Below are 12,196 nucleotides of genomic sequence, written 5' to 3'. Positions count from 1 at the left end.
TTGATAACTGGAGACCATGGATGATCAATAATCAACTTGCTGGGTATTAAACTGATTTTTTGTTTTTGGTTCGTGTTTATTCGTTTTTATTAGAGAGTCGCCTTGAAACCAACCTTGCTTCTTCTTGGCAGATATACAGGAAGTTATGCAAATAAAATGACATTTGCTACTATCAAAGCAAGTTTTTTTTTTTGAACTGGTCAAAGCAAGTTTTTCTTACTTCTTTTTAAAATTTTCTATATATAATAGGAAACCTGTTTTTTTGTTAACTGATAATATCATCATTTTTTATAGGAAAAAAAGTTATATATAACTATTAGATTTGCTTTATTTTATAATCTAATGGTTAAGAATTTGATTTTCTTTAAATAGATGATATCATCATTTATTAAACCAAAGAACGCTTTTGCCTTTCTCGAATCAATGCATTCCTTCAAATCAAAACGGCTTAAACCTCTTTCAAAGACACCTCTTTGATCAAAGACACCTCTTTGAAAACATTTATACATTGAAGATTCCAACTTTTACATCTGATATTTTATTTCTTCTAAATAGTCTATTAATTTATTTATTTTTGTGAAGAGAGATCTGTTAAACTACTATTAATCATCGATCATCCCATTTTACAGATATTTTTTCAAAGAATAATCTATCTACCATATTAGTAACTTTGACATCACATCTGATACAAGGTTTAATGATATGTCAAATTATATACGTACGACGCATATATGATCCTTTTTTTTTTAAATATATGATCCATTTTGTTATCTACCAAATAAATAGACATTTATGGTGTTTTTTGAATTGATGTTACGTACATTTTTATTCGTGCATGAGTTTGATACGAGTGATATTTATTTAGTGAATCTCTGATAATAATTAAATATGAAATAATTGTTAGAGATTTAAGTGAATCTTTGCGACTGTTTAAGTGGAGTATGTTGTCTTAGTGAATAGTTACAATTGATTAGATGATGCAACTGTTAGTGTTGAACCATTACATTCTTTGATGATAAATAATTGCAATTATTAGTGATTATTGGTTTTAGTTGTAAACTGTTGCAACTTTTGGTGTTAACCAGTGTAACTCTTAGTTAAACCCTTGCAAATGTTTGTTTCATATATATAAAGAGTTGTCGAAAATGACAAATAACAACCACAATAAACACCAAATAAAATTAGAAAATCACAATAATCACAAATAAACTAAGAAAGAAAGAGATTCATTATTTAGATCATCAAAGATCACTACATGCCTTTGTTTTTAAAAGGTTATCAAAATTATATGAAATTGTCTTTTCATTTATTTTCATATATATATATATATGTATATACTCTTATAAAGAATTTTAAAAAATTATCTTCAAAAATTATTGTAATTTTATTTGTATTGTATTTTTTACAAAATGAGTTACCGTGCGATATCGCATGGGTTCCTTTCCTAGTCATGATAATATAGATAGGAATTTGTATATATAAGCACTGGACATATTTTAACACGCTCTGTAAGAAACTATGTTATTTAAACTAACTTAGCATATTTGAACTTCAGGATTAAGTGTTTCCAATGTTATTTGGTATGTTGAAATTTGTTTCGAAAATCGACTGAAATTTTTCAAATGAAAGAAAGTAGCAGAATTTTTTAAAATATACAAAGTGCATCAAATTTCAAATCGTGATTTTTTTTTTCTCATGCTCGTAAAATTTATAAGTTGTAAAATACTTTGGTAAATAATACACTGACATTGTTATTTAACATGGAAGAAAAACAACAACAAAAAGTTACAAGTTTAAAACTGAAAGATATGCGCAGTAAATAAACAAACAAATTCTAGATACTGAAATCAAAGTCTCGTGAAGTCACCATCAGAGTAGAAACGAGGCACCAAAAGATTCGAATACTAAAGTGCGAAAATTTTCTTATTGATTTTTCAACTTAATTGACAAAAAATAATAATTAATTTCCAAAAAAATAAACGAGCGAGGACACTAGGATAAGGTGTAATCTCGTTTTTTTGTCGTGTTGATCCACAAAAACGCATTTTCATTCGTTGAGTTAGGACATCTCCAACCCATACTTATTTTTTCTTCTATAATTCCCACAAAAATAGAGTAACTCTATTATAGAGTAAATTTTGTTCCAATAGTTTACTCTATAATAGAGTTACTCTATTATAGAGGAGAAAATAGAGGGACTTCACTTTTTCACTCTATATTTGGAGTGAAAAAATAAAATCCCTCTGTTTTCCCCTCTATAATAGAGTAACTCTATTATAGAGTAAACCATTGGAGCAAAACTTACTCTATAATAGAGTTACTCTATTTTTGTGGGAATTATAGAGGAAAAAATAGGTATGAATTGGAGATGGTCTAAGACCATAAAGTCAGAAAGTAAGGTAAGATTACTACGTGGCAACTTACAAGTGGATTCCTGTTGCGCTCGTATGTTATCTAAATATCATTATTAAGCTTGTTAAGTAAATTGACAACTTTTGATAGTCCTATATTTTAGTTTAATTAAAAATAAAATTTTATATATTCGTTAATATATTTATTCATTGATTGTTATATGTACAGAGAAAAATTACTACACAGAGCGTCAACAGTTCTACTGATATAAAAATGACAAAAAGGTAGAGAGAAAAATTACTCTTATTATTTACATTTGGTAATATGCATTGATATTTTTTTAGGAATAGGCATTGATAAATTTTTGTTGTCTGAATTTATCTGCGTGAATAGTGATTATATAAAGAAAAATGTACTTTCATTTCTATTACTTTATCTTTTTCAACTTTATAGTTTGTGAATTCGTCAGAATTGTTACGAAAGTCTTGTTCTATATAAAGTTCAAGAACTTATATGGATCAACATGACAAACAACCCAATATCTAATAATTAATATCAGAATTTTGGTTATATAAGGCTGAAAAACTTGGAATTCTTCACTACAATACAATTGACAAGTAAATGATGTTCGCATGTACTGCGACAAAACTTGCCAGAAACTTATTACACAGCTTCATAAATTTACATACATAAAACAATTTAGCTAGGCTGCTATCTTTCAAGGTTTGTGACTATTTTGTCGTCTCCAAAGGAAGACTTTTCTTTCTTTCTTTTCTTTACGACACCAAGACTTTCTTCGGTAAGATGATTACTACAAGTTTATCGGATAAGAAAGGAAAGGAATACGATAATTTTGTAGATAACTACAAATATTCTTCATAAAAGAAACTACAAATGTTCCTTTTGTAAATTCTGTTTTTATGCCAAGGTGTTCATGGTTTTTAGGCTTATGTTAAATTAATATTTCATAAAAGTATATATTCTATGATTTGTAACTTTAGCGCAGCAATTTCACTAAATTTATATATAATATGTGATTTGTAAAACAATATCTAATTAAATACAATAATAAAATATTATCTAATGAAACCATATGTTTTTTTACCCAACGACGAAAACCCTCGATTATGGGGACTGATTAAGCGTACTGCACTTAACACGTACAGCATATTACTTGTCTTAAACAAATTAAAAATGCCTTAGAGCTGAACTTTTAATAAATAAAACTGCCGCTGTGACAGATCAATTTAGTAAAGTAAAATTAGTGGCCAGATGAAAAAAATCTTCCAGTCACAACCTGTCAAACTATATTTTAAAACCGGGACATACTATCAGTTTAGGGATACATTCTTGTTTCAGAAAAAGACAATCACGTAAATTTAGTTTGTCAGACGGGATATAGATCGATGTTGAATGTTGATTGCCTTCTAATGATTGTAATTTTATGAGAGAATATATATTGTGGCGGAGTAATTTCACCTAGTTGTAATAGCATCAAACGAAGTAACAAGAGCAACTTGTTCACTCTGTTACACCACAAAAAAAAAAAAACTTGTTCACTCTAAAGGGACCCAAGCGCAAGCTCCTGAATCAAAACATGGATCGATTCATCATCAAAGTAACGTGTAGATAATCTCCACATGCTCCCAAACATAGACTGGCCACCATACCCACTGAATAATGTCACTATTTATTTTTTCAATAAACACTAAGTTTTGAAAATTTTCATCCCGTGAACTTAGATTCGTGATCATCAATATTAACAATGTATGATATAGATTTATAAAAATACTAGTAATTTATTACAGTATAAAACGCCGTATCAAAATGGGTGAGGCTAAATTAAAATCGTATTACCCGGTAAAGCTCATTAATTCCACCTGAATTTCTTATTTACTTTTTGGAGGACAACGTCGCAAAGTTTGGAAAAACAAACCGTAGGTTTGGTCGACCGATCGAAACATATATAATACCGGAAAAGGAAAATTATCACGTAGAGACCCCAGTCTACATTATCCAACATGTGTCTGACACGAACTTACTCTTCTAAGTTCTAATGCGATAAGACCAAACATATGTGATGAAATGTATCATGTGACTTTACTTTATATATAAAAACTGATCAGGGTAAGATCCAAAATGTCTGGAAATCAAACGGAATTCCAATCTTATCATGTTATAGAATGCAATTTCAAGATAACTAAATTATAGATTCATTTAAAATGAATTAAACTAAAATTCCAAACTTGTATTAAAACAAAGTTTTGTATATGTTACATAGATATTTTAATTTCCTACTATATATATATATGTATATATCGGTTTGAACAGTGAATACTCTTTTTTTTGAAGAAAGGGTTTACAATTTATATCTACAAGAGCTGATTTTTCACATGAATCTCACTCATATATCGCAGTGAACAATTCTAACCAATATTATATGCAGAACTAAGATGATCAATTCTATCTAGAATAAATATCTGATAATTTTGCATCTACAAATTGTAATTTGAAAATTTGCGTATTGTTTTAATACTAAAATTCTATATCTGATGTAAAACCATAGACCTTTTATTTTATCACGTATAAGCTAACTTTTATCCTTTGAACCTATATATAAACTAAGCTATAATAGAATTATATATTATACCACTATGAAGAATTATCATTGAATTTTCTTTTTGAAAACAAGGATTTGCTAACTATTGTTGATTTATATTAAGAGAACGGGTTGTGTATCAGGTAATATATAAAAATAATTTTATAATTAAGATAACATTTTTTATTAAAGTTTTTTGTTTTTGAGATTAGGTTATCTGTTTTTGTCACAATAATTGTTTCCGAAATATATTAATATTATTTTTCCTCTCTAGCAATACTGTCTTGTCAGGATCATGAATTATTATTCATTACGGATTTTTCTCTCACGGGTTGGAGCCAAAAACAGGAAAGAAATATCTAAGGTGGTGGGAAGTGGGGGCATTGAAGACAAAAAAAAGGTGGGGGCATTATTGTTATCGCAAAGGAAAAGTAAACACAATGGTCCATTTTTACTGTATCGATAAATTGATCATGGAAGGACAAACGTACCCCTCCACTTGGGGGACCGCCATTACCTAACGTAGCACACGCTATTCACTATATATACATTACACAAGATCTCATCACTCTCACTATACCAAAACCTCAAACGTTATATTTGGGGATCATCAAAGCTTCTTCACCACCATGGATCCTTACAAGGTATCTTCTTGTTCTTCTCCACTTTTTTTTTTTATGTGTGTGTGTGTCTTAAGTCAATTATGTTTCACTATGATCCCATGCATGTTTCATTATGATTATTTTTCCAATTCTTTTTAATGAAAAATGAAAGTTGCTCTTGAGTCTTAGTGTTAAATACATGCTTTTTCTTCCAAAATTGATTTATGTTCTATGATCGCTTGAGCTATATAAGGTGGTTATGTTGATTCTTGGGTTGGCTATCTAAGATGGCATATTTTAAAAACGTTTGATCTATAAACCAGTGCATGCGTTAAAAACGTCACATGTGGTTTGTTTGTTTTTTTCCTTATACGAGAGACCTTATTTTGTTGTCTGTGTGTTTTTATTAAAAACATGTGTTTTGTAATTTTTTTTAAATAGATTTCTCAGATCTACACACCTGATTAATCAAATCTACCCAATAAATTAATCATAATATAAATAATCTAATCAAATAAGATCTAAACATATGATTAATCAGACTGTGGATCAATACAACAATTTAAATGAAGTATTTATTCGGTATGAAACAAGGCACATATCACTTATATAATAGTTTTTTAACATACCATGCATGCATGTGATATATGAATATGAGGATAATCGTATGGATCTTTTAAAAAAAAATCGTGAATTTCCTTTTAATCGTATGGATTTATTATTCGAACCCTTAAAAGTGGTAGATCCATCAAACAAGACTATGAATATTCGAAAGTAAAGCAATAATCGAAGGAATTAAGATTTATTATCCTTTTTCAAAAAAATTAAGATTTATTATATCCGACATGTTACTGTGCCTTGCCACCCAAAATTAAAAGCCTTCTCTGTCCACCGACGGCCCGGATCCGGCCCGGTAAAACCGGGTTTGGTTTTAAAATTTCGGATTGTGAGTGAATAAGAAAAACGCGGGTAAAATAAGAAAGTGATATCTTCTAAAAAGAATCGAATTCGAATCCATACGATTGTTGCTTGATCTAGATTCCTCTGGAGATATATCTGATAATCGATTGAATTACGGTTCTTGCAGTACCGTCCCTCGAGCGCGTACAACGCTCCGTTTTACACCACAAACGGCGGTGCTCCGGTCTCGAACAACATCTCCTCCCTCACCATCGGAGAAAGAGGTATGTTGTAATGGTTTTCGTTAGGAGAGAAAGAGTTTAAAAGTGTGATTGGTTTTTCTAAAATTTTGTTACTCTTTGTTCTGGTCAGGTCCGGTTCTTCTTGAGGACTACCATCTGATCGAGAAGGTTGCTAACTTCACCAGGGAGAGGATTCCTGAGAGAGTGGTTCATGCCAGAGGGATCAGTGCTAAGGGCTTCTTTGAGGTCACCCATGACATCTCCAACCTCACTTGTGCTGATTTCCTCAGAGCCCCTGGTGTTCAGACTCCGGTCATCGTCCGTTTCTCCACTGTCGTTCACGAGCGTGCCAGCCCTGAAACCATGAGAGACATCCGTGGCTTCGCCGTCAAGTTTTACACCAGAGAGGTATTAAACAATTAATGTTTAAAAAATCACTAGGCGGTAATTATAATTAATGTCTAGGCGGATGCTTAAACCGAAATAATCGGTTTAGAAAAATCATTTTGCTAATAGTTGATTTGTCTATGGATTATTAAGTACCGCCTAGACTGATTTTTTAGAGTGTCTATATAACAAAAATATTAGTAATTTTCATTTTTGAGATCTCCTCTAGCTTCTTTAGAATCAGTACTCATGTGTGTGTCTTGGTAATGCACTTCAGGGGAACTTTGATCTCGTTGGAAACAACACTCCGGTGTTCTTCATCCGCGACGGGATTCAGTTCCCGGATGTTGTCCACGCCCTGAAGCCGAACCCGAAAACAAATATCCAGGAGTACTGGAGGATACTGGACTACATGTCCCACTTACCAGAGAGTCTCCTCACATGGTGCTGGATGTTTGATGACGTCGGTATCCCACAAGACTACAGGCACATGGAAGGTTTCGGCGTCCACACCTACACTCTAGTCTCCAAATCCGGAAAGGTTCTCTTCGTGAAGTTCCACTGGAAACCAACTTGTGGGATCAAGAATCTCACTGATGAAGAGGCTAAGGTAGTTGGAGGAGCCAATCACAGCCACGCGACTAAGGATCTTCACGATGCTATTGCGTCTGGTAACTACCCTGAGTGGAAGCTTTTTATTCAGACAATGGATCCTGCGGATGAGGATAAGTTTGACTTCGACCCGCTTGATGTGACCAAGATCTGGCCTGAGGATATCTTGCCTCTGCAGCCTGTTGGTCGGTTGGTTCTGAACAGGACTATTGATAACTTCTTTAATGAGACTGAGCAGCTTGCTTTCAACCCTGGTCTTGTGGTTCCTGGGATCTACTACTCGGATGACAAGCTGCTTCAGTGTAGGATCTTTGCGTATGGTGACACTCAGAGACATCGTCTTGGACCGAACTATCTGCAGCTTCCGGTTAATGCTCCCAAATGTGCTCACCACAACAATCACCATGAAGGGTTTATGAACTTCATGCACAGAGATGAGGAGGTAAGTCTTAATTAGTACCCGCTAAAGTTATGGTTTATATAACTTGGTATCAAAATCTTAATGTGGTGTTTGGTTTTACAGATCAATTACTACCCATCAAAGTTTGATCCTGTCCGGTGCGCAGAGAAAGTTCCTATCCCTAACAAATCATACACTGGAATCAGAACAAAGGTATATGATTTGAAGGCATAAAAACCTTATATCTCACTTCATTTGAATTTTGTGTACTAAAACAATCCTTCATTGTTAATGTGTTGCAGTGCATCATCAAGAAGGAGAACAACTTCAAGCAGCCAGGAGACAGATACAGATCATGGGCACCAGACAGGTAAAAGAAGAAGTCTCATTCTCTCTCTTTGCATAACTCTCAGAGAAACTCACTAGACAAAGCTTGAATCCCCTAATGTTATACTTTTTATGGGTGGGTGACAGGCAAGACAGGTTTGTGAAGAGATGGGTTGAGATACTGTCAGAGCCGCGTCTGACTCATGAGATCCGCAGCATCTGGATCTCTTACTGGTCTCAGGTTAGTAAACTCAGTGAAATCTCTTGTTTCCTAATTTACTTTTTTTACCCATTAGCTAACATTCTTAATAATCACTGTGTCTCAGGCTGATCGATCACTGGGACAGAAACTAGCAAGCCGTCTCAACGTGAGGCCAAGCATCTAGGGAGACCAATCTCTTGTCATCGGAAAGGTACAAATCATATGATACTCTCCATCATCACTTAAAATTCCTCAAGAAGATTATGTTGTTGTTGTTGCTGTTTCGTGTCTGTATAATAAAAATGATGCTTTGTAATCCTTTTAAACCAAATGTTTCCTTGGTATTTTACTTGTCAAACTCTACTCTTTGTAATCATCTCTTCATAATAAAAATCAATGAAAATAATAATTGGACTAGTACTATTTATTTTTTATAGTTTTAAGGGGTAAACTTGAATTTGAAAACAAGATTTGTCTACTTATAGTATAGTATCCAAGTAAGGGTAAGACGATATTATCCGCACACGTAAGACTAATTCGAGAAAGTAATCCATTTGGATAATCTCTCCCCCAAAAATAAAATCATACGACTATTTTAGTTGGTAACGTAATCTCAATTTTAACGCGGTGGGATAAAAATAAAGATATTTATCTTTTGGGGCACTATAAAAGGTGAGGGGGAAACAGTGAGCGACACACGCCGATTACGTAGAGAGGGGAAGAAAGAAAGATACAATACAGTCTCACCTAAAAACCGTGAAGGAGGCAAAATCCGAATCAAAATCGTCTTTGCATCATCCATGGATCCTTACAGGGTAACACCACCGATCGATTTCTCTTAGATTAGTTTGGGTTGATTCTGGATCTGAGTCCGTTTCGTGTTGATTAAATGGTCCAATATTGTGTTGTAGCGTTGCGGTGATTGTTCGATTTTTGTATAATTCTACGCATAGATCGGGGGTTTGATTGTTGTTGAGGGTTCTAGAAACTTGCGTGTGTTTAAGATTCTTTAAAAAAATTAAAATTGTATTTATGACTTTTGAGATGTTTTGTTGATTTTTTATTTTAACCACATGGTCGTTCTCGAGGATTAAACTAGTCCAAACGTTGACGTAATCTGTCGATGTCGCTCTACATAATCATTGTTTAAGGTTTAGGTTGTTTTGTTCGTTATTTAATCACTTGTAATCGATTTTGTATGTCATTTGAGCTCAAATAGTAGCTACCTAATGTTCATGTTGGATCTGGACCATCTTGATTTGTTGATTATATATATACTTTATGGTTGTGTCATGTTATCATCATTTGTTAAAGATATTTTGGGTGGGTGCAGGTTCGTCCTTCAAGCGCTCATGATTCGCCCTTCTTCACGACAAACTCGGGTGCTCCTGTCTGGAACAACAACTCCTCTTTGACTGCTGGAACCAGAGGTGCCTCTTTCTTATCTCTTTAATTACCAAAAAAAAATGTATATAGCTAGCAGGTTAATCATTGGTCGTTCTGAATAAATGTCCTTGAAATTGCAGTAAACGTTGTGTTGTATGAATCAGCTTTCTTCCTTCAGTTTATATTACTAAAGCTTAATATAATATTTGGAAAGTTTGATAGGTGAAAGCTATGGTTTTTACTACTTGGCAGGTCCGATTCTTTTGGAAGACTACCATCTGCTTGAGAAACTCGCCAACTTTGACAGGGAGCGGATTCCTGAGAGGGTGGTTCACGCCAGAGGTGCTAGTGCTAAAGGTTTCTTTGAAGTCACTCATGACATCACACACCTTACCTGTGCTGATTTTCTCCGAGGACCTGGCGTCCAGACTCCTGTCATTGTTCGTTTCTCTACTGTGATCCACGAGCGCGGCAGCCCCGAGACTCTCAGAGATCCTCGTGGTTTCGCTGTCAAGTTCTACACCAGAGAGGTTTAGCATTTCCCCACTGTCTCTCTATTTCATGGCATCATCAACATCTATGTGTTTTAATGAGTTTTTATGGTACTTCTCTGTTTTGCAAACTCAGGGGAACTTTGATCTTGTTGGCAACAACTTCCCTGTCTTCTTCATCCGCGACGGGATGAAGTTCCCTGACATGGTCCACGCCCTCAAACCAAACCCCAAATCCCACATTCAGGAGAATTGGAGGATACTGGACTTCTTCTCACACCACCCAGAGAGTCTTCACATGTTTTCATTCCTCTTTGACGATCTCGGTATCCCACAGGACTACAGGCACATGGATGGCTTTGGTGTCAACACCTACATGCTTATCAACAAAGCCGGAAAAGCTCACTACGTGAAGTTCCACTGGAAACCCTCTTGTGGGGTTAAATGCCTCCTTGATGAGGAAGCTATCAAGGTCGGAGGATCCAATCACAGCCATGCAACCAAGGATCTCTATGACTCCATTGCTGCCGGGAACTATCCAGAGTGGCATCTGTTTGTTCAAGTGATGGATCCTGCTCACGAGGACAAGTTTGACTTCGACCCTCTTGATGTGACAAAGATCTGGCCTGAAGATGTCTTGCCTCTGCAGCCTGTTGGACGCTTGGTCTTGAACAAAAACATCGACAACTTCTTTAACGAGAATGAGCAGATTGCTTTCTGCCCTGCTATTGTGGTTCCTGGCGTCCATTACTCAGACGATAAGCTACTCCAGACCAGGATCTTCTCCTACGCTGATAGTCAGAGACACCGTCTTGGACCAAACTATCTGCAGCTGCCGGTCAATGCCCCCAAATGTGCTCACCATAACAATCACCATGAAGGTTTCATGAACTTCATGCACAGAGATGAGGAGGTAATCAGCTCTTTCAACTTGCTTATTCAAAATCATTTTTTTATAGTTTGATTATATGAACCGGTTGAGTTGCTTTCCAGGTGAATTACTTCCCTTCAAGGTTGAACCCGGTTCGCCATGCTGACAAATACCCTACAACTCCTGTTTTCTGCTCTGGAAATCGTGAGAAGGTCAGATTCCTCTTCATGCCTTAAACACAAATCCTTTCAACATTGTGAGATTAAAATGTTTTTTTCTTTATATGACAGTGCATGATTGAGAAGGAGAACAACTTTCAGCAGCCAGGGGAACGATACCGATCCTGGGACGCAGACAGGTATAACACTAACAACCCTCATTGCAAAAGCCACAAAGCTTTCACACAATTCATAAAATTCTAATTGTTTTTTTTTTGTTTCTTTCCGGGTAAAAGGCAAGAGCGTTTCGTGAAGCGTTTTGTTGAAGCACTTGCGGAGCCTCGCGTGACGCACGAGATCCGCAGCATTTGGATATCTTACTGGACTCAGGCAGACAAATCTCTGGGACAGAAACTAGCTTCCCGTCTTAACGTGAGGCCAAAGTACTGAATGGTATCATCTCAAAAGACTAAGTGAACCCAATATGTGCTCTTATTGCGGTTTGGTTTCTGTGTAAGCTCTTTGGTAATAGTTCATTTAAATAAAAACCGTGACAATGAAATGTTTAAAGAAGGGTACTACTAGTTCATGTTGTAATCTTTCTATTCACAATGTCAACGAATATTTTCTAAGGCAAATAATTAAAATTATGCGTTATGTAAGCTTA

At 34.9% G+C, this 12,196-nt stretch overlaps 2 protein-coding genes across 2 annotated transcripts; both read left to right on the top strand.

Moving 5' to 3' along the window:
• The first annotated feature begins 5,580 nt into the window (after positions 1–5,580).
• On the top strand, positions 5,581–8,807 carry LOC106358221 (catalase-3-like). Its single transcript, NM_001316190.1, has 8 exons — positions 5,581–5,595; positions 6,641–6,737; positions 6,826–7,103; positions 7,360–8,136; positions 8,218–8,307; positions 8,397–8,464; positions 8,569–8,662; positions 8,748–8,807. The coding sequence occupies exons 1-8, from the start codon at positions 5,581–5,583 to the stop codon at positions 8,805–8,807; spliced, it is 1,479 nt and encodes a 492-aa protein (NP_001303119.1).
• A 275-nt stretch (positions 8,808–9,082) lies between these two features.
• On the top strand, positions 9,083–12,186 carry LOC106358222 (catalase-1). Its single transcript, XM_013797970.3, has 7 exons — positions 9,083–9,438; positions 9,957–10,053; positions 10,262–10,539; positions 10,637–11,413; positions 11,494–11,583; positions 11,662–11,729; positions 11,826–12,186. The coding sequence occupies exons 1-7, from the start codon at positions 9,424–9,426 to the stop codon at positions 11,977–11,979; spliced, it is 1,479 nt and encodes a 492-aa protein (XP_013653424.1). The 5' UTR covers positions 9,083–9,423; the 3' UTR covers positions 11,980–12,186.
• Positions 12,187–12,196: the final 10 nt, after the last annotated feature.

Source organism: Brassica napus, chromosome A7 (genome assembly GCF_020379485.1).
Source record: "Brassica napus cultivar Da-Ae chromosome A7, Da-Ae, whole genome shotgun sequence".
Lineage (NCBI taxonomy): Eukaryota > Viridiplantae > Streptophyta > Magnoliopsida > Brassicales > Brassicaceae > Brassica > Brassica napus.
Note: the sequence above shows the minus strand (reverse complement) of the source record. Positions and strands in the feature narration are given on the sequence as shown.